The 24709-nt window shown below is 56.8% G+C and overlaps 1 protein-coding gene across 1 annotated transcript; it reads right to left on the minus strand.

Annotated features, from left to right (window-relative positions):
- Window positions 1-4470: 4470 nt before the first annotated feature.
- ARHGAP36 (Rho GTPase activating protein 36) lies at window positions 4471-24675 on the minus strand. Its single transcript, XM_075512829.1, has 12 exons — window positions 24600-24675; window positions 23854-23930; window positions 20028-20184; window positions 16433-16495; window positions 14850-15106; window positions 13593-13788; window positions 13028-13083; window positions 12378-12528; window positions 8674-8822; window positions 7843-8013; window positions 6028-6125; window positions 4471-5072 (listed from the first exon to the last, which is right to left on the minus strand). Exons 3-12 carry the CDS (start codon window positions 20140-20142, stop codon window positions 4934-4936), a joined length of 1395 nt encoding a protein of 464 aa, XP_075368944.1. The 5' UTR covers window positions 20143-20184; window positions 23854-23930; window positions 24600-24675; the 3' UTR covers window positions 4471-4933.
- Between the last annotated feature and the right edge of the window lie 34 nt (window positions 24676-24709).

Genomic DNA, 24709 nt, shown 5'->3' on the forward strand with positions numbered 1-24709 from the left:
CCTCAGCCTCCTTTTCTCCAGGCTGAACAAGCCCAGGGCCCTCAGCCGCTCCCCATCAGCCTTGTGCTCCAGACCCTTCCCCAGCTCCGTTGCCCTTCTCTGGACACGCTCCAGCCCCTCAATGTCTCTCTGGGAGTGAGGGGCCCAACACTGAACACTGAAAAGGAGGGGTAGGCTGTTCCGTGTCTCTTGCAGGAACCCCTGTCACCTCCCCCTGTAGAGCTGCTGGTGGGAGCAAAGGGCAGACGCTGGTCCGTGGCCTGAGCTCAGCCTGTCCCAGTCCCTCCATCACCTCCTGTGCCATGGAGCCAGGGCGTCAAGTGAGGTCCACGTGATGGAGCCATTCCTGGAGCCTTCCACACTGTGCTGGGGTATTTTTCCACCAAGCAACCAAGGACCAAGCCCAGTATGCTCTCCTCCCCCCTCTCCTCCTCTTCCCTGCGCCCATCACAGCCCCCGAGGGAACCCAGGCTCTTTTGGGGGCACAGCTCCTGCAGTCGGGGCAAAGCAGCAGTTGCCCGGGGTCAGTGCCATGAGCCCGGGGCTGCCCCGCGGGAGGGACGAGGCAGCCACGGGGCCCTGGAGCCCTTAGCAGCTGGGACACCCTGGGCCCAGCTCACCTACGGGACCAGTTTGGCCCATTGGTGCACGGTTCCACCCCGGGGCCCTCCTGGTCCTTCGGTGGCACCGGGAAGTCAGAGGCTGTGGCCCCATGCGGCAACCCATGCCCTGGGGTGTCACCCCCCCAGTCGCCCATCCCCTCCTGGATCCCCTCACCAGGTCCCTCCCGCCTGGAACGCTGTCCCTGTCTCTGCAAGCTGTGGCCGGGGGACACCAGGGCGTCCCTTTTATCCCACAATAAAGCCAGTCTTGAAGGGGTTTAGTTGGAGAGGAGCCACAAGGATCCAGCTCATGGGGGGTGGCCCCTGGGGTCAGCGGGTGACGAGTTTTAGGGTGCACATGGGTCACATCGGTCCCCGGTGGCCCTCAGGTAGAGCACTGGTGGTGCGACCGTTTGTGGATGCGACTGGATCCCAGATGATGCTCGGCCTCTTCCCAGCTGTCTAGGCGGAGCAGGCTCCGGGCAGTCCCCCTCGGGAGGCCACAGAGCCTCACCCAAACCCTGACCTAACCCCAGCCAGAGCAAAGCACAAGCCCTCTCGGCTCCCAGCGCGCGTCTCTGCTGGGAGGGCTCCCACCCTCACCCTAAACCTAACCCCAAAGACCGCCCTCACCCCGGTGTAAACTTCTTGTAACCCCAGACCTAAGCAGACCTTATCTTCCTGCCTGAAACACTTCTCCAGCATCACGGCATTGCCCCGAGGTTTACCTCTGCCCAACCAGAACAGCAACGTAATCTAACTGTACCATGAGAAGTCTCCCTAGTCTGAGAGGACGGGCACTATCAGACGACTTTCCCTGGCTCCCAAAGTCACCTGAACACCAACGGTTATAGGTCGGGCAAGCCCTGGCCTCACCCCAACCCTAAACAAAGCCCTAAACCTAATCTTGAACCTTACTCTTAAACCAAAACTTCAACCCACCCCTAACGGAAACCCACTGCCGTGTTTTACGCGACTGCGAAACATTTTCCCCTGGTCACCGACTTCACCCAAGCATGCTGAGGACACCCAACCTACTTCCAACAGAGAAGGCCCAAATACTCACTCTATCTCAGCCCTTATAGTCACCCTAATCTCCTTGCCAACCCTGCCCCTAGTCCTAACCTAAACCCAACCCCAGCTCCAATCCTACCTCTATCGTGAAGCCTAAACACTTGCCAAAGCTGTACTCCCAAACTTCAACCTACCATTAACCCTAGCAAAATAATTTTACTGTGGAAACTAATACGGGGGGTTTATCGACCCTACAACACCTCCCTAAAGCAACCCAATTGACCCGAGAAAGCTGCAACTCAAAATGATACGACCATAACCTTACACGGAAAACCAACGTTAACCCTCACCTTACCGACAGACCTCAGGTGGGGGCCTGGGCACAGCCAGACATTCCTCATGGCCACCAAGTCACCCCCAGTGGTGGGAGCACCACGGAGCACCCAGGAGGAGCTCCAAAGGAGGTCCAAAGGACCAACGCTCACTCTGCAGAGGTGCTCCCGCCCTACGCCCGATCCCCAGGGCCATCCGTCAGCGTAGCCCCAGCCCCGCGCTGTCAGAACCTGCGTCTCGGGCCAGACTCGGACCCGCATCCCCGCCGTCCCCAGGACTGAGCCGGTACCCGGCCCCGGCCAGCACCCACCGCTCCCCCACGCAGGAGCATCCTGCCAGCCCAAAGCTTCCCGGGGCGCCGGCCGCGATTCCCCATCCCACCTCTCATCCGTGGATCGACAACGGATGCGAAGGTAGGAAAAGCCCCGTGGAGCAAAGCACCGACGGAGCTTCGGTCCTCCTCTGAACTTCCCCGGCCCCCCTTCTCCTCCCTGAGCCGCAGTTCTGCCAAACACTCCAGCCTGGTTTGCTTTTCAAACGCTCTCTTTTATTTTTCAGCCACTTTTGGGAGGGGAAGCGGTGTCAAGTCCTTCAGCTTCTATGCAACATGGCAGTGTAGACAGAAACATTTTAAACCACAACAAGAAAAAAAAAGAAACCGTGCCCACACGTCCGTGTACGGCAGCCGTGATGAGGAGCTCATCGCAACGGGCTGGGAACTTCTACGGAGACACCTTTCAATCAGTTCTCTGCAAAGGTTGAGTTTGGCGGAGTTTCAGAGTCATGCATGAAACCAGACAATTAAATCCATCGTGGAACATGGATTTCTGTCACACGTGAGAAACTCTGCTGTCTAAATATAACCCCAAATGACAGATGGGTGGAGACCTAGGGAGCAACAAAAGGAAGCGACTGCTAAGCTGAACTCTCTGTGCCCTGAGCTTTTCGCCAGACAATTTTGCCACAATTCACGGAAAACAAGCGTCTCTGTAATCATCACTGTGTATTTCTTGGTTTCTCCAGAATAAAAGTCACAGATTTGCACTGATGTCAGGCAGTCCAAACGAGAGGAGCTGTGATCCATCTGCCCTCAACACTAAAAAACCCTGGTAGAGCTCATTCCTTCTGCCCTGCTGCTCTCCAGCGTTACCCACCTTCCTCCCCTGCCTGCCCGCCCTGGTTTCCTACGCCAGTGCTCCTCTGGGCACCGGTTCTCCTCCCATCCCATCCCATCCCATCCCATCCCATCCCATCCCATCCCATCTTCCCACCCGCCTGCCCTCTTCTCTGCACTCTTCGGCTGCATTTCCTCGGAAGCAAGATCTAAACTGTGAACATGACAACTGACATTCCAAGCCAAGAGACGAAAAATCCCACGATCTCAAAAGACAGACGAAAGACAAAAAACGTTGCACGCAAAAACTGACGGCCGCCTCTTTCGCTGTCTCTTTGACTTCCCCTTCCACACGCACCGACTCGTCACCCTCCGTCGTGCCGGCTGTGGCTCGGTGCGCTGGAGCGGCGTCCCCGAAGCTGCCGGGGGACGGCCGCCCGGAGCATCCCTCCCTGCGCTGCTGTCTCGCCCAGGGACGGCCCTGCCCAGGGGGGTTACTGAGTAAGGGGCTGCCAGGCCACGTCCGGCAGAGCAAACGGAAAGAAAACAACAGAAAATATTTGCCGCTAATTTTCATTCTGCCAGATCAGCTAGAAATGTACGTTTGCACACGGCTGGCAGCGACTTCCACTGCCTGAGCAGTAGGAACAAACCAAACCAGACACTTCTCAGCCAAAGATCACGAAAAGACGCCATGATCTGTAAAGTACATTAGAAGGCCTACTTAGTGCACGTTAACTCAAGGAAAATTGAAGTTTATAATCCTCAGAGTACGTTGTTCCCTCTTACTACACCAGCCATACGTTTTTGGGGTCGATGCAGTGTTTTCTTTCTCTAAAATGAGCGGTTCGAAACCTGGGTTCAAACCAAGCAGCCAGCTGTGATTCGCTCTGAACACGGCAGGCCAGGGTGCCTCTGCAATGACGGTGCTGTTGCTTCAGCTCCGCGGGCGCTCCTTTAGCTCCAGGAGAGCTTCCTCTCCGCCCGAGCCTGTGATACAACAGCAGAGGGTGAACGGGATCCCAAAGCACCAACCGCGCAAAGCTGAACAGCGTTTTCCGTCCTCACCACCCTGCTACCAGTGCCCATCCGCTTCTGTCTCAGGCCAGCCTCCTCCCTGGCTGCGCCGGGGGTCCCAGCCCCCGGCTACCGCTCCCCCCCGCCCCTGCAAGCGGGCGGCCCCCACCAGGGCCCAGCAAATGCCTGGAGGTACCCCAGATGGGGCCCGTTTTGCACCTCCGGGTCCCGTCCGCCGAGCACGGCACGAGCTGCCAGGCACGAGCTGCCAGACACCCGCACCAGCCCGCACCAGTTCGCCGTCCCAGCGCAGGGGGCTGGTGGTCGTTCGGAGGGGAGAGGTGGTCCTCCCCAGGCAGGGACGCCGGGAAGCCGCCCTGCCGTCCCCGCGCGCTGCTAAGCCCGAGCCGCCCGCTCACGCACAGCTCTGGGGCCAGAAAGCTCACGCCTCAAACTCCCGTGAAGCCGTGGGTCGCGGAGGCCGTGCTGCAGCCCGCGGCAGCGGCTTTCCGGCTCGCTCCCAGAGCGCGGTCCCCTTCGCTCGCCGCTGCCTACGCAACCGTGCACGCGCAGCCGCCGCGCGAGCACACGGGTTTCTTGGTTGCCATCTAGCAACAAACCCACGTGCGGAAAGCCTTGCTGCTGGCAACCCGCAAACACCTCTCCTGCCGCGGGCCTGCCTACACCGCAACAATTCGGCGTGGCTACTGGTAGCAAAGATGCTCCCGCAGACGTTCACGCTCCCATCGCTTCTCCGCTCCTCCAAAGTGGGATAGAGGACTTATTTTTGTGGAAAAAAATGGGCCACCTTTTCCCCAGCAGAAGGCAGCGCAGAGGGCACGGACCGGGCTCGCTAGATGCCAATGTCCAGGTTTAGGAACGAGACGTTGCTGTACAACTCTGATGAGACCGAGCTGCTCTCCGGGGCGCGGGTCCAACCAGGCAGCGGGGATGGAGAATGCTCCTCCGCCGAATCCTCACTCTCTGGGCTCCTAAGAAAGTAAAAAAAGAGAGATGCTATTTGCAAACTGCTTCTGTTGCCAACTCCACGCCCGAATGGCCTCTAGCAGTGACCCCGGAGATTTGCCGTCTCTTGGGGCAGTCCCAAAAGGAACGTGAAGACAGACAAGGAACAGTAGCAGAGAAGACTCCTAAGGTCCGTGCTCCAGGAAACCATTTGGCACAGGACAGTCCACGTTTGCCGAAGGAGTCACCAGCCCTACAAGGAGCCCGACGGCTGCCGAGCATGCCCTGCTTCACGCCACAGGGGAGCAAAACACCTCCTGCGTTACGTGCCACGATCGTGGGCCCAGATCATGGGACGCAAGGCCCTTTCACCCCACCTTCTTTAATCACAGGGAAGGGCATGAGCTCAAATTCTGAGCCTCTGTGGGACCACCCTATCTCGCAGCCAAAAAGCAGAGGTACGGACCCAGCTGGCAGTCACAGGCACGGACACGAGGGCACACAGACGCAGGCAGGACAGGCAAAAAACGCACAGAAACGCAGACAACGCCAAGGGTGAAGGGAATTTGGAGGCGGTAGCGATGGAGCTGAAAACGGAGCAGGCATCGGTGCGTGACCCCGAGAGGCTGGAGCAGCGGAGGGCTCTGGGGGTGCAGGGGGACGAGAGCTGTGTAGGTATGCACGCAGAGGGACGTCTGCAGGGGAGGAGTTCTGACGCAGGGCAGATTTGGGTACAGGAGAGAACGTGGCACAGGCTGGGGCGGGGGGGAAAGGGAGAATAGGGAGCTCCAAGGGACAGAAAAGCTGGGACGTTTCAGCTGTTAGGCGTTAGCGCAGAAAGTGAAGGATTTTATCTGGGGAGTTCATGACCAAAAGTGGCGGAAGGAACAGGAACGATGGGCAGGAAGATCAGCAGGGTTTGTCCGTCGCTTGCCGGCAGCGAGGTGCCCGCCGGCAGCACCGCGCCTCGCGGGGACTTACGGCGTGGCGTTGAACTTCCTGCGCAAAAGGTAGTCGATGACGTCGGGGTCTGTCTGAAACAGCCTCCTTAGGACGTCACGTTGCATTTCTGGAGAGACCTGGGAGGGATACGCAGACACGCGTGCTCGCGGCATCGCCTCCCCTCTGGAGGAGGGCGAGCGGAGGAGCCAAGGGCAGCAAAAGGACTCCGGGTCAACACCTGCTCACAGACCCACGCTGCCGGTGCCGCGTCCCGCACGCCAACGGGGCTCTCGGCAGGATCTCAGCCCCTGCTCTTCCCCCGCTAACCCCGGTCCTTGGGCTCCCTGTAGACCTGACAATTGCTGCAAGGCTTTTGGGGGACCTGAAATGTCACATCCCCACAGAGCTGTAGGAAACGGACAGTTCTGGCATTTCTCGGGAATTTCCCAGGCTTTAGGGAGGATCACGCCCTTGCTGATCCCGGGGGTTTCTGCCGGGCTTTCAAAACAGCTGCACGGCCTCCACTGGGTTGTCCCCAAGGACAGCAGCCACATCAGCTGGGTGACCGCCTGGCGCCCACCTACGTGGCATCCCCTGGGGACTGCTTCAGAGCGCCCGAGTCCACGCCAAGCACCCGTGGTGCTCGAGCCGGTACCGTGCTGCACATCCACATCCTCTCCCGCTCAGCCGCCATACCCGCCTCCACGTCACCCCGCCGGTGTCCAGGTACCGCATTGCACCTCTCTCATCCTCCTCCGCCAGCATCTCCCAGAGCGGCAAAGAGACGCACGGAGCCCGGAGAGGCGTCCCCGGTCTGTCGTGCCTCCCTGGCATCCGCGCTGCGCCAGGGCGGAGCGGAGAGCGCAACAGCGAAGGCTTGAGTCCACCTGGACAACCGTGCGGAGCAGGATTCGGCCCGGAGAAGATGCAAGAGGCTCTTGCCGCTGCCTGCAAGTGCCCCGCGGGAGGGTGGGGAGAGGATGGAGCCAGACCCTTCCTAGAGGTGCCTGGGCACAGACCGAGGCGCAGCGGGGACAAGCTGCAGCAGGGGCACTTCTGACCAGGAGAAAATTCTTCCCCTGAGGGTGGTGCGGCCCTGGGACGGGACCCAGAGAGGTCAGAGCTCTCCATCCTTGGAAATAAAAGCAAACCCCAGCTGGACGCAGCCCTGACCTAGCTTTGAAGTGAGCCCTGATCTGGCTGGTCTGGAGGCCCCAGAGGTCTCTTCCCATTCAAACCTCGATGTGACTCTAAAAGATGCTTTTGGGAACCCCAGGCCGATGCATCCTCTAGGACAGGATGAGCACTCCCTGCCTCATGCTGATGGTCCACATCATCCAGCGAAGAGTAGATCTGAAGCCATCCCATCCTCACTGCCCTCACCAGCTCTCCCCACTGTTACAGCCTCCCCACCTCCGCCCGAGGCTGTGGCACCTCCACCCCACGCCATCGCCTTCCAGCTCCTTCCCTCTTCTCGGGTCTCCCATTTTTTTCTCTTCTTTCCCCCCTCACTGGGACTTTAGGGGAGAAACAGGACTGAGGTGCCACTCCTGCAGTTGCTCTTGGCCAGTTCTTTCCTGTCCCAAACGAGCTCGGTCAGACGTCACCAGGGTGGAAAGCAACAGAGAAGACAGGACCTCTTCACGGCGTGACCCTCAGCTCTGCCTTTACGATGCCAGTAACAAGCCATCCCAAATTACCATTTACACCTGGCATGAGGAACAAATTTTCACCCGACTCGAGTCACCTGCTGCTAAATGGGGCTGTGAATATATCCTTCCTTCTGCTGCTACTAGAAGAGTTCAGAGGGGAAGGGAAGGTCTAGAGAAGCTGCCCTGAGAAAGCCTCACCTACCATGAACAAGGTCTGGTAGTGCTCAATCAACCGCTGGAGCACCAGTATGATGGCAGCGCTGTCTTCAAAGTTCATGGCACCGGCGTCTTTCTCTCCAGGCTTCTCTTTCTGAAGGATGTTGGGACCAAAGATGGTGGCCAAGTTTGAAACTGTCATTTTATTCCCAGGAATCTAGCAAGCAAGCACAAAAAGAAATTGCAGATCATAGGTGCACCGGCATGAGGTGTCCCAGGACAGCCTCACCCACCCCAGAGCAGGGACACGAGCTGCTGAGTGAGGCCGGGTGTTGATCTGGGTCCAGGTTGGTTCTCTCCGAGCTGGTGGCAGGGCCAGCATGAAGGGTTTGTGGTGCCGGAGCGCGTGCTCACCCCCTCCTTGCATCAGGGCCTCCATTCCCATCTACCTCACTTTCATAACGCGTTCCAGAAGGTAACAACCAATATTTCTACATCATCTTACAATATGGGACAAAAATCAGTCTCTTTGAATCACCGAGAGACTTGGAGCTCAAATTGTCCAGAGAAACCAAAATCAACCTCCACGCCTGATGGTAAGTCCTTCATGAAAGTTGGAGGTGGAAAACCAGAATTAGTCCACAAAGAATGCTCCTTGCGCTGCCTACGGACACACAGCCAGGTCCCTTACTGCAACCCAGAAAATCACGTAGCTGGACTGAGAGCAACCCCGACCTGCCACGGACAAGGGCATTTATCAACAATTTGGTGTTGCCAAAGGATTCACCCAGGCTTGCAAGAAGCTCTGCTTGGTTTTAACCAACAAAGTTTGAGCAACCCTTTCTTCGTGCAGTCGACCCGTTCGGGCCAGCCTTACCTCCTGGCCGTCAGGGCCCCAGGAGCTCTCGGCGTGCCGGGCCACCTCGCCGAGGAACCGCAGGAGCCGGTGCAGCGTGTCGCTGTGGCAGGGGGGCAGCAGGAAGAGCAGCAGCTGGAGGACGGCCAGCTGCGCCGGGCCCTCCATGGCTAGGCAGAGAGCAGCCCGTTAATTAGGGCGGTTCCCAGCCCGGCAGGCACTTCCAGCTGGACAGCCCTCGTTTACATCCCCGGTAACGAGCTCTGGAGGGAGCCAGACTGGTGTCTTACCCCTCATCCCATCCACGCAGGGATAAGCTCTCTGGGAGACCCCAGCAAGGGCTGCGATGTGATTGCATTTGGTATTGTGCAGCCTCATAGTCAAAGACTGCCCTAGACCAGAGGGATTATAATCCAATTATCAAAAAAAACCCCAAAAACTGCAGACTGCGGGAACTGCACGTGGCAGTGCCAGGCAGCACGTCGCTAATCCCGCTGCTGTCAAGTGCTTTTGGCAAAGAAGGGTGGTGAGGAAGGATCTGGGAGCCAAACGTTTGAAAGATCGTACGTGGCGTGGTGTGAATTCATGCAGTCCATTCGGCCTTTTTATTAACAGTGGCGGCAAGGAGAAAGAAAGTCACCTCACTGCAGCGACAGCGATGCTGCGCTGGCAAGGGAGGAGGACAGGGAGAGAGCAAACAGCCAGCCAAGGCTAGAGAGAGTGACAAAAAAAAGAGGAGGGTATGACGCAAGAGGGACGTTCAAAGCTCGCGTGATGGATGACGGGTCAGAAAGAGCAGCGGACGGGGGACTGCACGGTCCCGTATCCTGCTCTGGTGCTGGCTGCGAGAGGAGGCTCCTTAGATCACTTATACAGGGAAAATTGGCAAGAGCTTCTGGTTCGGGTGTGAGGATCTCAAACCCGGCGTGAGCTGAAGATCCGCTCAGGTCGCACACGCCAGCAGCGCCAAGAAAACAGGCAATGGCAGCAGCGTGTAATGGAGCAGGAAACTGAACCGCAGCCCTGCAACCTGCTGAAGGTCGTGTCCACCACGCAGCTGGACGGGCTCAGAAGGCGGCTGGAAGAGAAATCCTGTAAAGGCCACAAAACGCCAACAAGAGTTCAGGCTCAGGTTACTTGGAGACCACTGGATGGTGGAATATTGGAGGAACAACGCTGGTTTTCCGCACTCCTCTAAGTAAGAGACCCTGGCTGCTCCTGGAGATGGGACAGCGGTCCAGACCGACTTTGCTCCAGCCACGTGTGCCCACCCGTAGGCTAAGCCTGGAGGACACGGCTGTAGCCTGTACGCATCACTCCAAAAAACCTGTATTTCGGTATTGTGAATATTCTGCAGTTCTGCTTGGCTTTTTGGGGCAATTGGCAATGGCAATCTTTACTAACCTTCTCATCTCCCAGGAAGAAAAACGTGAAGCCCATCTTTTAGCCACGGTAACACCCATTTCCACCGGGGAAGGCACAGAGAAGGTAGCTCCCGACCATTTGCTCCCAACCATTTGGGAACCTGGCAGTTCCCAACCATTTGCTTTACACTGTGCCCCAAAAGTCCTTGTATGACAAAGGTGCGTCATTTAGCCTTCTGTCTTTTAGACTGCAGACTTGTAGGAGAAATACTGTCACTTCACATTCAGAGAAAGATGAAAATATAACAGAAGTAACAGCTTGGCAGATCTGGACAAGGGTTACAGGCTCCTGACCCAGAGGGAGAACATCCGACGTTGCTGGGGACGGGTCAAAGCTGGGGCCGGCAGCGACTCAACCCCGTCCAGGGCATAGCCACAGGCAGAGGGAAGGTGCCGCGGGGCAACGTGCCGGGCAGCAGCCATCGCACGACCTCCCGCTCCTTCGCCGCCACCCACGCTGGCCGCCACCACCCCGGCCACGTCACACGCAAACAGGGAACAGAACCATCCACAGACACAGAGAAACCAAACGGGGGTGACCGCTGCTAAAATACGAAGATGCCGAGTCAACGGGTTAACGCGGCTTCTGCAGAGACGCCCTGCTGTTCAGACCTCCTGCGGCTCTCGGGTGGCTCAGGGACAGGGGTGAGGGGGGCTGCTGCGGTCTCCCTGCATTTCTAGAAGGTTTTGGGCAAAGGCTCTCATTTAAAGTTTTGAGGTAAAAGAAACAGCTGTGGCATAGGAAGGAGATCCTCTGGGGGACAAAGAATTCATTAAAAAATGGGAAACACGGGGTAGGAGCAACTCGCGCAGCGTTTGCTGTTCGCAGCTTGTGCTGTTCAACGTGTTCCTTAATGAGCTTGAAAAGGAGGACAGCAGTGGCGGGAAGAAAGCTTTGGAAGCAGCGGCCTGGCCTGGCCTGGCCTTCTCTCCAGCTTTAGATGGTGGTTCCTTCCCTGCATCTTTCTTCTCCACGCTCTTTACAAGCAGTGAGACCATCTTCCGAGGTCCGCGACCTCACCCCAAATGTCCTATGCCCAGACCCTGCAGGTTCATCACCCTGCAGGCTTCTGGGGAGTGGGACACAGGCAAACACCCGGCCCTTGTCCTCCAAAAGCATCTGCATCTCCTAAAAGGACGAGGAGGAGTGATCCAACTTGAGAGGAACCTCAGCTTTTGCTGACTCTTTCCTGGCAGACTAAGTTTATCCCTGTGCTCCAGGATCTCCCTCTTCATCACAGACTCTCCCATCTTGTCAGGTGGGGGCATCCCAGCTTCCAGATCCCCTCTAGAGCCTTTCTGTAGACGGCTCTTACAAAACACCGAAGGAGCTGGCAGCTCAAATTATTGTCGATTTGCAAAATAGCTGATCTGGAAGCTCCTATCAAACATAACGCAAATTCCACACCTAGGACTCTAAATAAAAGTCACCAAAGTAAAGACAGCACAGCCGCTTCCGGCTGGGGTGCAGCACTGGCCTGCTTTTCCCGTGGGATGCTATCGTCTTCTGTTTCTCCCCTTTGATCCAGGTCTCTCCTGCCCCTGCAGAGATGCACAGCCAGAAGAGACGGGCGCTGCCGCCAGCTTTCCATCTCCACCGCCAGCCAGGTTTCCCGATCTCCCTAAGGAGACCACGTGCCGCCAGTCTCAGGAGATATTTACCCTGAAGAAACTCAGTGCTACGTGCCCACAACGAGAAGACACACCTTTGCTCTGGGGTGATTCCAGCAAGGACAGGCTGGTTTACGCTCCAGTGCAGGGCAGGTGTGCTGGATGCTCAAATGCCTTGAGCTTGAGGGTGGAAGATTGCCTCGTACGTTCCCCTAAATCCCTGTGCACCCCTGTTCCCCCCACCACATGCCCTCTCTTGCTCCCTGGCACGGCACAGCCCGACGGCAGGCCCGTTGGCGCGTGGCTGCTCGTTGTTGATGTGGAAGCAGGCACTCAAGGATTTGGGTTTGGAGAATCAGCTCCGAGGAGAGAAGGAAGGCAAAAGGGAGGCAAAGAGACGGTGAAGGAGACCAAAGAAAGAGTGATGCTGGAAGCTGTGGAGACTCCCTAAAAACTCGGTCCCCCGAAATATGGAGGGTAGGGGGACCTGGGCAGAGCGTTTGCAAAGACGCCGGTACAGGCAGTGCAAACCGCTGGGCTGAGCCCCTGCGCAGCACGCTCAGTTGTGCTGGGACCCGGGGCTCAGCCAGGTAGTTGCACAAGAAGAAAATGCCCTTTTTTTCCCCCGTACAAAAGCAAACGTGGTGGGTGGGCTGTGCGGAGCGAGAACAACGCAGCCCGGGTACTCACAGGCTGTGCTGAGGAAGGCTGCATAGAGCTCTCTGGGAATCAGTGAATCCGGCATGTCCCGAAGAAACTCTTTGAGCAGAGCAGCCACATCATGAACGCTTTGATGCTCATCCAAGAAAACATCCAGTCCTCGGTCAAACTCTTCCCTCAGCTTAAAGATGGAAGAAAGGAGAAGAATAAAAGCAAGGGTCAGTTCTTCCTCTATCTACGAGTCACGCTGTCAGAACTGTCCCGTACAGAGCTACTGCAACGGCAGGACAGGAGGGCTGGCTACTCCCCACGTCCCCCTGAGGCAGGGCACCCCAGAGAAGGCATGCCGGAGCCCAGGAGCCTGCTGCTGCCCAGAGGATGGGCCACAGGACCAGAAGGACCTGCTGGCTGGCCAAGGGAGCCCAGCGGGGGCTCTGAAGTGCCAGCCAGGGCATGGAGGCTCATCTGGTAAAGGCAGCTTGGAGAGATGAAGCCTGCTTTCCACGGCTGGGAGAAGGACCCAGCAGCAGGTCGTGATCACAGGTTGTGATCCAGCACGTGCCTGTGACGCTCGAGACCTCTCCATGTCAATGTCTGCTTTATTCGTTCCCCGCCCATACAAGCATCTGTCCTTCGGATGCGGTGCTGCGGCAGAGGATGCAGTACGTGTCTCGCTTTACCTGCTGAACTCTTTTCTTGGAGCTCCCAACCCGGAAGATGCCCACGGTTTGGAGACCTGGGAGACAGACAGGTTAGTGCTCTGCATTTCCACAGCTCCCTGCCGCCCCGACTGCTCCTTGGAGCACCTCAACATCGCGGCAGCGGTTCTCTCGCGCTGCACGCGAGGCAGCGCGTCCTTCCCCGCTCCTGGCAGAGGGGGTAAAAAGGAAGGTTTTGGAGCCGTAGGATTTTCTGGGGCCGATGGTCTGTGGGTCAGAGAGGAGAACTCACCTGTACAGTCACTCGGAGCTAGATGCTGGATTTGCAGGGGGACTTAAGGTCACAGCGCACCAGGGATGGGTCGCTGACACCCACAGTGACATTCGCTTCTCAGCCCAGATGCTACACCCAGCCCAGAGGACTCTCCCCGGGCAGCTCTTCAGGAGCGTGCCCTGCCCCAGGAATCAGCTGCCTCCTCCCACCTCGGGGACGGCCAGGCCAGAACGCCCCAGCCCACCAGGTACGATGGGTTTTACCAACCTCCTGCGGGACAGGCCATCTGGCTGGAGAGACACGCGTATTTACCGTGCGTTTCAATGTGTTTGCAACATCTGTCCACAATCCGCGGGACCTGCCAGGTGATGGGGTTGAGGCTCAACATCTTTTTCTTGCCCAGGCTTCTCCGTGGATCCAGCTCGTGGGGGTGCGACAACTGCAGCGCCTCCAGCAGCTTGGAAGTGTTGTCACTCAGGTCAGTGATGGAGTCCACGGACATTGCCCCCTGAGACGGAGCAGAGGTGATTCGCAGGGTGGCAGGAACAATCCCACAAGATCCCAGTCCGCCATCATTGCTGTGACCTCAGAGGTTTGTGGGAAAGGGAGGCATCACCTCCAAACGTACACAGAGGTCTACAGAGCCTGTCTGGGGTTGCAAGAGAACCACGGACACCTTTCATCTCCCATGCATTCGTTTATGCGCACTGCTCCTACTGTCAGGTGTTTCTAAACCCAGCCTTCCTACCGCACGCAGGCAGGGGGAAGGAGGAAACGTCCCCAAACCTTTCACCTCCGACCGCGCAATATCCTGGATTTAGTTACCTGTATTGGAGCTGCTTTACACCAGGGGTCACAGACACTTAGCAAGAGGCAGGCGTGGGTCTCTACTCCAAAGAGATGAGGCAAACCCCAGCCAGCCTAATACCCACCTTGCCTCGCAGGAAACAGGACTAAAGCCAAGACGGTGGCCAAGGCTGACCAGCCACACCACCTCCCTTGCCCTTTGGTAGTCAACACAGAAAGCGGAGACCGGTTCAGCGGCACAGCCCATGTCCCCGCGGCAGCGAGGGGTCTCTCCCTGCTGCGCGGCCAGGGACCCGACGTGACCCACCATCGACGGCCACAACTTCTGGTGGGAATTCCGCAAGCGCGGGGCCCGGTCTCCACCGGTGACGTTGCCAAACAGGCAACGCTGTTTCACGGAGCAGTCGTATCTGTTCACAGTGCTGCTCACCAAGGTGTGATGCAACGGAGGAGCAGAAAAACGCACGCCGCTGATGATGAGTCTCCTCCCATCCCTATCCGGCTGCCTGGCCACGTCCTTCTGGAAACCTTGGCTCCGTAAGAGCTGAGCTAGTAAAGCCTGTCCCAGCCCTCACAGTCCATCTCTTGGGGGAAGTAGGGGCACCTCATTTCCCTGAGGGCAGACCGGGACCGACCCAGCATGCAGCACGAATAACTCACATTCGTTAAGAAAAGACCCTGGGAAACCGTATTTATTGCTGAAGCCAGAGCCTCCCCCAGCCTGCAGCACCATCATAGCGCAGCCCGTCTTTGCAATCGTACCCTTCGCTGGCTCCAGGAGCTGTTGTCGAGAAAAGCTGGGGAAAGCGGCTCCTCCGGGAAGACCCCGGAGGGTACCAGGCCGCGGCTCCTGCCCATCGGGGACCTCTTCTGCCTCTGAGCCCGAAAGCTCGTCACCGTCGCTTCCACCTCCAGGCAGAGCCGGCGGTTCTTCTTCAGTGCTTCCTGCAGTTGCTTGTAGGTGCGGTCATTGGCGATGACTTGGAAGAGCGGGATCCCAAAAGTCTGAGGAGAGCAGTCTAGGGAAAAACACGGGAGAAAGGGAAAAGTATGGCTGGCAGGAAAATCAAGAGGGAGCTGCACCAGCACAGCCCAGCTGCCAGGGGCACGCGTGCATGCCTGCATAAAATAATTAACCAACAGAAGGGAATACCGGGATACTGTCAAGGTAACCACCAGCAGGAGAGTGAAGAGGACGACGTGTAAAACCGACTGAATACGTGACAAGAAGATCTGTAGCTTGAAGCCAGGACGGCAGTCCTGTCACTATCAGTGCCCTTGCGTGTCCTGGCCCCTCCTGCTCCTCATCCCGCTCCCCAGGAGCCAGGAGTGCCTGGGGTGGGTGGGAAGAGCAGAGCATCCCCAATGGCCCTGGGCAAACCCAAAGGGGAGCTGCTGCCCCCGGAAAGCCCCGGGGCGTTGCGTGGTGGGACTCAGGGTGCAGGGCAGGCAGCTGAGCGGGGAGGGCACAGTGTGGGGGACGGCGTGCTGGAGGGAGGGGAAGGAGACGTGGGGGAGCTGGGAAGTGGCAGGAAAGCCGGCCACCATCAACGTACTCGCTGCAGCCTGTCCCAGTTTTCCCTGAACTTCCCTTCCTTTTATTGGTTACAGCCTCATGAAGATGCCATAACGTCTATGAAGCGGAGACTTCATAAATCACCAGAAATATTTGCTATAAAAGATTCTTACCAAATCATAACCTCCAGTTTTCTATAGGGTTTGCGTCAGCTATGGCTGTTCGAGAGTGACAGTCTTGGTATTAATGGCATTTTTCCCAAATAACTTTCCCCCTCCACCCCTCCTTGCAGATGCAAGGAGAGCTCTCCTTACGTCCAGCCTCCACACCACCCTGGGCCAAGGGGTTTGGCAACCGGAGTACAAGGGAGAAACCCATTTTGTAAAGTATCAGGCTGCTGCCCAATGATGTCCTGGAGTGGACTTTGTACTGGTGTGAAGAAGATGAGGAAGTGCTCGTTCCCAGCTGGCTGCGCCCTACACTTCGGTGTCCCCAGGTTTGCGGCTAATGTCCTTCAAGGGACAATGAAACAGAACTCGAAGCGGTGAGACCAGGGGTAAAATGGGCAAGACAGAAATATTCAGATGTGTACGTCTTTACAAATGCACGTTCACGGGCACGCACATTTCACCCACACACATATGCGTCCCTTCCAGACTCTGGCGTGCTTGCGCGCGTCTCGTTACACCCCGCTCCGGAGAACAGCAAAACAACATGGGACAAAGCGCCTTGCCGAATTTGGGCACCTCCCAGCTCAGCCCCATCACAATCCACCAATTCCGTTTGAGAGCACAGGGACCAAAACCTGGTTAAAAGGGCGGCTGCTCACCTTTCTTCTCCTTTGAAAAGCTCTCCAGTTTCTGGCGGATAGATTTACTGCGCTTAGGTCCAACTACGAGGAGAAAAGAAAGCAAAGGTTCTGCATCGTTAGGCCGTTTTAGCACAGGCTCCCCTTAAAGACATTTGCCTTTCCGCACCCTCGCGGGCAGAGCACGGCCACGGGCAGAGGGACGCTGCGGGCCTGACGTGGCCCTGGCCCAGAGAGGATGCACGAGGCCACGGGGGATGGCACGGTGGGCATCAGCTACCAGGGGAAACAGCCCCAGAGATGGGCCACCGTCCTCCCAAAGTGGAGGAAGGGACCCCTCCGCGCTCAGGCACCTGGACCCCACGGCACCAAACCATAGCCGTGGGTTAAAGACACCCCGGCTGTGGGATTCACCCCACCTGGCTCAGACCACAGCCCCACAAACCTCCCTCCCTCCCGGCTTACTGATGCCTTACTATCCAGATGAGCAACCCAGCAACGCGCAAAACCACAGGTCAGGGCACGTGAACCGTCAGGCGGCCAGCAAATGCTCTGGCGTTACAAAACGGAGTCAAAACGACCCGCAGCTGATCTTCCTGCTGGCATCCTAGCTTGCCATGGCCCAGAGGAAACGCCTGGTGCCGCAACAGCTACCAAATGCCGTCTCTGTATTCGTATAGTCTGTATACATGACTCTGGATTAATGACGATGTCCTAGCAATTACTTTATGACTCAGAAAGCTACGCTAATTCATCCCCAAGAGGTCTGGTCTCGACACTGGAAGAAGAAATAGAGCCCCAGATAAGCTTTTGTGAGCGTGTTACAGAGCACAGACAAATAAAGTTAGACAAAACACATGCCACCAGAAGTCCCGTACTGGTCCCAGGGAGGCAAGCCCTGCTCTAAGCATTCCCCACGTTGCACATCCAGGGACGGCAGTCGGCAGCAGTGAACTGAAAACTCATTCGCTGCCCACCCTAAATCCTTCCAGGATGCATCACCCTATTCTGGCTTGTGCTCCTTATTCCTGAGGAATTCTCTTCCTAGAAACAGCTTATATAATTGTTCGGGTTATCTTGTAAGACTTAGAAGAAAGCTATGAAAATTGGTATGAGCAACATGTGCAGCCTACGTTAACTGTTCTGCAGCACCGTACGTGTTGTTTCATTCAAATGACCAGATAGCAGGAAGACGAAGAAGAACGACCTGGAGACAAAAACCACCCAGCGAAGGAAACAAAAGGCCAGCAAAACTCCACTCTTTCAGCAGAGAGTTAGGAGGGGTGACGCAGCGCGCTGAGGCTGAGCATCAGCATAACTCTCCACTCCTAAAGCTGTGCAGACGTTCCTACGGGAAACAAACCACGAGGCAGCAGGTAATAAAGAAACCGTCAGGATCCCCCTGCCCAGAGAGCCTGAGCTTCGTGGTATCTCCACGACAGAGTAACGCATATGGGCCACGACAAACCTAGGAGATGAGGACACCGTCTTTTCACTGAGATGCATTACGGCAAGCTTGATGCCGTGCATCCTTCAAAGATCTCGTTTTTCTTGGTCACCTCCTGCTTGAACCACAGACTTGTTCCTGCAGACTTGGCCAAAACGAGGTGTCGTGCCCATGCCGTGTTGGCTCTCTAGCTCAGGAGGGTCATCCTGAAGGAGGCTTGTTTGCTGTCAGGTCTGAGATGCTGCAGAAGTTTGTTGGGATTGAATGAGGTAAGGACTCTCAGAAGGAAAAGAGCAGCCCAGAGGGTATCAAAGCTGAAGGCTGCCCCAAAGGATGGTTCACAAGGGGACGCGCACCCCGTGATCCTCATCGTCTAGGTATCTGGAGATACGAGGATTAGAAGAGGTGCTGAACACCTTTTCCTTGAGGAAAACGATAACAACTGTGCAATGGCTGTTTGTTAACGAAGGCAGGAATTTCACAGAATCACAGAATCACAGAATCATATAGGTTGGAAAAGACCTTTAAGATCATCGAGTCCAACCATTTCACGTGGGTAGACCTTGGGGAGCGAGTACAGACAGGTGGATGGGCCCAAATGGAGACCGTGTAGCCCAAATTCAGGCGTTTCCAAACATCATGAACTTCCCTTTAAAGCGCGGGGTAGGAAAATGATGTTGCAAGTGCAATAGTTTCATAGTTAATCCTCAGCATCTTACATTGACTCCCAGCCAACTAACCGCAAAAAGAGCAATTAGCAGGTAGAAGTCTAAAGGATACAAAGGCGGACTAAAGGACGGGGGGATTCCCTGACAGCAACCGCTTCCTTCAAACAGCAGGGGAGCATGAGAGCGATGTCCAAAATACACACAGGGACAAGATCAGGACTTTGCAGTCCCCCGCGCTTATCCCGCAGGAAGAGAGGAGCCCATCGGACAAAATGCAGCACACTTAACAGCAAGGAAGGAAATACTTTTTTTTTTTTTTTTTTTTTTTTTTCACTGTAGTGGTCCCTAGAGAAGCTACTGCTGTGGGGTATCACTGAAAATGGGATCACAACAGCTCAAAATAAAAAAAAAAAAAAAGAAAAGGAACCAGGATGTTTGTGGTCAGAGTCCCACAGGGACTTAAAGGCAGTCTGTGGTGACTGGTGCGCAGCCCTGGGGGAACTGGGAGGTCTGGGAATGAGAGGGGAGCTTCTTCTCTTTTACTCTTCTTGAAGCCATTTCATTGCATGAAATATTCCAAATAATAATTAAGACAGGAAGCCAAACTTGGGTGTTGCCCTGAGCAAGTACTTGCTGTCCAGTGTGAGGCTGAGCATTAGGCAATGCTCCTCCCCCGGGACAGGTCCCCAGAGATGGGGGGGCTCCAGGCGTGGGACGTCCCAGCCCCACAGCCCTGCTGCGAGCGGCTGGTGGGGCTGGAGACCCCCGAGCCCCCTCTGCACCCGCACTGCTGGGACCGCGCGACCCTAGGGCTGGTGAGCTGCGGCACCTCCTGCCCTACTGGGATGCCAAAATACGGCCCGGGGCAGAGGAGGCATTTCAAGGTGGCCTGTCCACTCCTGAGGAACGAGTAAACTTGGGAAGGAGTCAGCTGATCGCCAACTCACCGCGCTCGCTTGGTTTGATGCGTAGACGTCGGGGGACGCAGGCAGCTACGGGAACCCAGACAACGCCTGTATGTCTATTTAGGCCAGGACAGAGGAGCTCAGCCCCTGCGGAGCTTCTACATTTATCTGCCCATTAATTTCAGTAGCACATCTTCCAGCCTTGCGTAAGCCCCATCCCAGCATCAGGACTTTGTGCTCGATATTAATCCAAAAAGCCACGCTTGTCCCATCCCAACGGCATTAAGATAGTCCTAGTGGAAGACGTTGCCAAGTCATATTGCATCTGGTTTGCGTTAGGGGGATCAGAGGCAGACCACAGGCAAGGTCATATTCTCACACTCCTACGGACACACAAACCCTCCTCAAAAGGCTGATTAGGCCTTTGAGACTCAGACCAAAGCAGGGAACAAAAAATAAAATGGACCAAAACGTGTCACAAATGTCTTTCCATAAACATCATCCCACGTTACAAAGCGTGGGCGCGGGGATGAGCAGCAATAATGGCTCCGACCTCAGCCCTCCCTCAGCAGGAGCCGTCCTCTCCCATCCTCTACCTGTAGCCAGCCTGAGATCTCCAACAAGCAGCTTCTCCTGCAGCTGGTAGAGGGCAATCTCTTGCAGACTGGCTCTTTCCAACTCCGAAAGGCTGTGCAGGGGCACGGGCTGCATTCTGGTGCTTTGTCCTGGCAGAAGAGCTGAGGTAAAGGTCCTCTGAAAAACATATATATATATAAAAATAAGAGAGTCAGGAGCGCATCGCAGAGACGCTTGCTTTAGGAGAGAAGCTGCTGAAAATGCCACAGGGTGTCTTTGCAAGTGCAGGAGGCACTTGGCCCTCTTTCACCTCTCCGAAGAGCCAGCCGATCTGTAGGTGCCCCGGCCACACCACCTCACTTTGACCTTCCAAGCAAAGGCCTTGGAGGCATCAGGGAGAACGTGAGGGACCTCACAGGGAGAACGTGAGGGACCTCAGCCCTGGCTCCCAAGACCCCACAAGCTCCCTGAGACACCTCAGTGCCTGGCAGAGAGCTCCCTGGCCAATTCTGGCTGCCATCTGTTTTCACATGAAGCCCAACACCATCAGGCTCACGTACACGAGACGGGGCACATCCTGGCTAGCCGGGGAAGGGACTGTGGTCCTGATGCTGGGACTTGGCCATTCTTCACCATGGGAATATAGTTCCCGGCTGGCATCAGCCTTGAGACCACGCTCCATGTGAGCAAAGTCAGGGTGGAGGCAAGTCCGACCATCTCCTTACCAAACCTGGAAGGCACAACGCGTTCCGAAGCGCAGCGAAAGCTCGTGCGAGGGAAACGGCAGCAAGCAGCAGCGCTTCGCCCCGCTTGGTCCGACAGCTTGTCTAACGCATTTCTCGTCCCACCTGGGAGCTGCTCAGCAACACGCACACAGACGAAGCCAGGGGCTCCATCCCAGCGCGTCCTCACGTTGCGCCCACAGACCCAACCCTCAGCGGCAGGTATTGGCGGCGGCATTGGGATCAACTCTGGATCCATTCAGACTTGGACTTTCTTTGCCGTCCCACCCCCCTAAGAAGCGGCACCTAACGAAAAGCTCCTCCTGCCTGCTGGGGCAGCCTGAGCCTTTCCCAGCTCCCCCCAGACACCCCCCGCTTTGCTTCGCCCCTGCCCTCCAGCGAACTCCACCAAGTCAGGGGGCCTGAACCTTTTGGCATCACGTCAACAGGTCCCAGCAGCCCATCTTCATACGAATCCGCCGAACGCTGCTCCCGGCCAGCCCCTGACCGCCGCTCACCGCAAGCAGCACCATGGGCTCTGGGTGGAAAGGGCTTGGGACGAGATACCAGCCTCAGACCGGCCCTCGGAGGATGCTGTGCAGATGCACACCCCTCCTCATCCTCACCCACGCCCCCCCGCATGCTGGATGCCCCGGTACCAGGAGCAACTGAGGAGCGGTGACCTCCTGAGAGAGCCTCGAACGGCTCTGGCTCGGGCTGGTCCCCGGTGGCTGTTCAGGTGGGGACGCGGGGACGCGCGGACGCTGCCGCTCCCGCGCTCCTCCAGCGTGGTCCGTCAGGCGGGGGGAGGCTGGACAGACGCTTCCCGCCCTGCAGAAAGGTGGGTGCAGCGGTTCCCCTCCAGGGTGGGTGAACAGAAGAGAGCTTTGGGGTTTTCTTTTTTCAGTCATAAAAACTTCTGAAGCCTAAAAAGCAGCACACATCCCACTAAACGAGACTTACAGTCCCCTTTCATTCACAAGCTCTTCTTCTCTGCCTTTTCCCCCCATTTTAAATTGGTTTATTTCTTAATTTAATACTTAACACTGAGCTTCATCTCTTGTCAATCAGGCACTTCCAGCACCGCCCGGTGCTGCCGGAGCCTCACCAACGCCTCTTCCCCCAGCACCGGCTGGGCCGCAGCCCGCAGCCCCACGCAGGCCACGGCCAAGCGCCAGACGCCCCGTGCCCTCTCCCGCAACTTTGGGGAGCTCTCCCGGTCGTTTGCAGCCTCCCGGAGAGGCCGCGCGGGGACCCGCGCTGGCTCCCGGCTCCTCGCCCTGCGCCAACCTGTGTGCCCGCTCCGGCGCCGAGGGCGGAGGGGCTGCGGCCGCTCCCCCCGCCCCCAGCACACGACGCCTCCGCGGCACCCAGCGAACCCAGACGTGGTCCAAAGAGCAAAAAGCAGCAATAAACAGAAGAAAGGACCAAGGTTATCAGCGTGCACGCAGAAAAGATGTGGTCAGAATACAGGCTCCGAAAGGAGCCTTCCCAAAGAGGGCTTTAAGGCATTAATGAAAAATAAATGCCTGGAAATCTCCTAGAGCCGGCGATAAGGGTGAGAACAGCCAGGAGTGCGGCGAGGCAGCCTGCACCGGCTCGTCTCTCAGCCTCACAGAATCACAGAATCGTAGAGGTTGGAAAAGACCTTTAAGATCATCGAGTCCAACCGTAAACCCAACACTACCAAGCCCACCACTACACCATGTCCCCAGGCACCTCATCCAAACGGCTTTTAAATACCTCCAGGGATGGGGACTCCACCACTGCCCTGGGCAGCCTGTTCCAATGCTGGACAACCCTTTCAGTGAAGTAAAATTTCCCAATATCCAGTCTAAACCTCCCCTGGCGCAACTTGAGGCCATTTCCTCTTGTCCTATGGCTTGTTACTTGGGAGAAGAGACCGACCCCACCTCTCTACCCCCTCCTTTCAGGCAGTTGTAGAGAGCGATGAGGTCTCCCCTCAGCCTCCTTTTCTCCAGGCTGAACAACCAGCCTCGGCACAGCGCTGGCTGCCCACCTCCATCCCTCTGCCCGGGAGGGCTGTTTTCTGGGACGGTGTTTCTTTTGGCCAGGTTTTCAATTTCTAAAGATATTTAGAAAGTTACATAAATTTAAAAAAAAAAAAAAAAAAAAGTATAAAAGAGTTGTTCTGAACTCCCCAGAAGGGCACACCAAAAAGGGAACTCGGCTAAAGACAGAGACAGCCTTGAAACGTTTGACGCGTGTTACAAAAAGCACGAACCTCAGCGCAGGCGCGGTGACAAACGTGCGCTGCAGCGCAGCCAAGCGCCTGGCGCAGCTCAGCACCTCGGGACGATGAAAACTGGGGTACGCGGGTGCCCACGGCCGTCTCACACACCGGACACAGGGGTGAATCACCCAGGAAAAGCTGCTGCGATCCTACCGACACGGCAGCTCATTCCGCAGGCAGCCAGAGGCAGCACCGACCCCCCGCAGTCCGGAGCTCAGGGGATGCGTTAGCCAAGGGGCCAGGGAGTCACCGTACCCGGTTACGTTTTAGGTGAGGCACAGCCCACGGAGGCATCTGTGTCTTGCTTGAAAAGGGGCTTTTTCATTATTAAATCATTAAACAACATCAGGAGCTGTTCTTTAGGCTCTGCAGCTCGCTTCGGCCTCCCCTCAGCTTTCTGCCCCTCCACGCGCTCCCTCGCACGGCAAGCTCGGCGACCGGCATTGAATGCAATACGTGGCCTTTTATAACTCTCATCCTGCAGGAAAAAAAAATTCTGGGGAAGGAAGAAGCAGCCCTTTGGGAACGTATTTTATTTACTTTCTCAACGGGGCTGCACGTAAGAGGTCCGTCATGCTAAAATAACTCAGTGGCCCTACCAAGCTTTGCAGACGGAGATCCTGGGGCAGGAGCTCCCCTGGGAGAGCCTGGGTGGGAGAAGGGGGCACAGGTAAAATGTTGGCTTTGACAGGTAGGAACATCTCCCCTTGCCAGCAATAGCTCAGGTGTTTCTGCCACGCCAGAAACGAGGGACGAGCGGAAGCGGTGCCTGAGCAGGAGCCTCCCGGCAGGACGGGAGCCGCTCTGCTGCCAGCAGATGCTGCGGATGGACAGACAAGCCCCCGAGACAGACACACCGAAGGAAATTACCTTTCTGCGGGTGAAGCTCACAGCCCCTGCCTCAGCCGGAGGGATGGTCGGAGCGGAGTCACGGAGGATGCGGCCGCCTTGGGGCAAGGAGGAGGAAACCCGGTTAGGAGAGGGAGCCGAACAGGGGGAAAGCAGGAAGGAGAAGTCAGGGCAAGCTGCTGCTTATCTGGCCCTACCGTAAGTGCTGGGAGAACAGCCCTATAAACGCCACCAGCGCTAGCTTTCCGATAAACTCGTGCTTCAGCTGTTAACCCCGAAAAATCCGGCCCTACTTCTTGCACCAAGCGTGTATTTACGCTCACGGGAGCAAGCCAGATGGGGACCACCGCCGACAGCTTCAAACTCCCCGACGGCAGCACAGCGGGCTCGGAGGGTGGCCCTGCGCCGAGAGGGCAATGCTCCAGCCTGGGCGGGCACCGGTGCTCCCCGCAAGGAGGAAAACACCCACGGGCAGCGGGGCAAAGCCAGAGTGCCGCAAATCCTCCTTCAGAGGGGGATGCCGTAGAAGGAATCTTACTAACTCGAAAACAGAAATAAAATGCCTTCCGCTGGGAGCGTTAACGTAGCGATTCCTCTCTGCAATGACTTCCCCGGCTTATTTTTAGGAGTAGGGCTTATTTAAGGAAATCTCATGGGAAAGGCTCAGCTCAGAGACCCCTTCTATTCCCAAGGAGCTGCAGTTGCTCCCCCATTTTCAGCAGCAAAGTCACCCTCTTCCCAAGTTGGAACGAAGGGCTGACGTTTACCTGCCTCATTTTCCTCTCGCAGCACGACCAGCGGCAGCCTGGGCTCTCTTCTCTTCCTTCAAGATGATGGTCTTCAAAGCGGCGTCTCCACCGCGTCTCACGCGGCCCCG

This window comes from Mycteria americana, chromosome 10 (genome assembly GCF_035582795.1).
Source record: "Mycteria americana isolate JAX WOST 10 ecotype Jacksonville Zoo and Gardens chromosome 10, USCA_MyAme_1.0, whole genome shotgun sequence".
Taxonomy (NCBI): Eukaryota; Metazoa; Chordata; class Aves; order Ciconiiformes; family Ciconiidae; genus Mycteria; species Mycteria americana.

What these genes read in the sequence shown, in the direction of transcription:
- ARHGAP36 (XM_075512829.1), bottom strand. Translation starts at nt 20,142, where the DNA reads ATGCAGCCCGTGCCCCTGCACAGCCTTTCGGAGTTGGAAAGAGCCAGT. An exon ending in GGGGCCCTGACGGCCAGGAG is followed by an intron (nt 8,014 to 8,673) that starts GTAAGGCTGGCC and finishes CTTGCTTGCTAG; the next exon opens with ATTCCTGGGAATAAAATGAC. An exon ending in ACTACCAGACCTTGTTCATG is followed by an intron (nt 6,126 to 7,842) that starts GTAGGTGAGGCT and finishes TATCCCTCCCAG; the next exon opens with GTCTCTCCAGAAATGCAACG.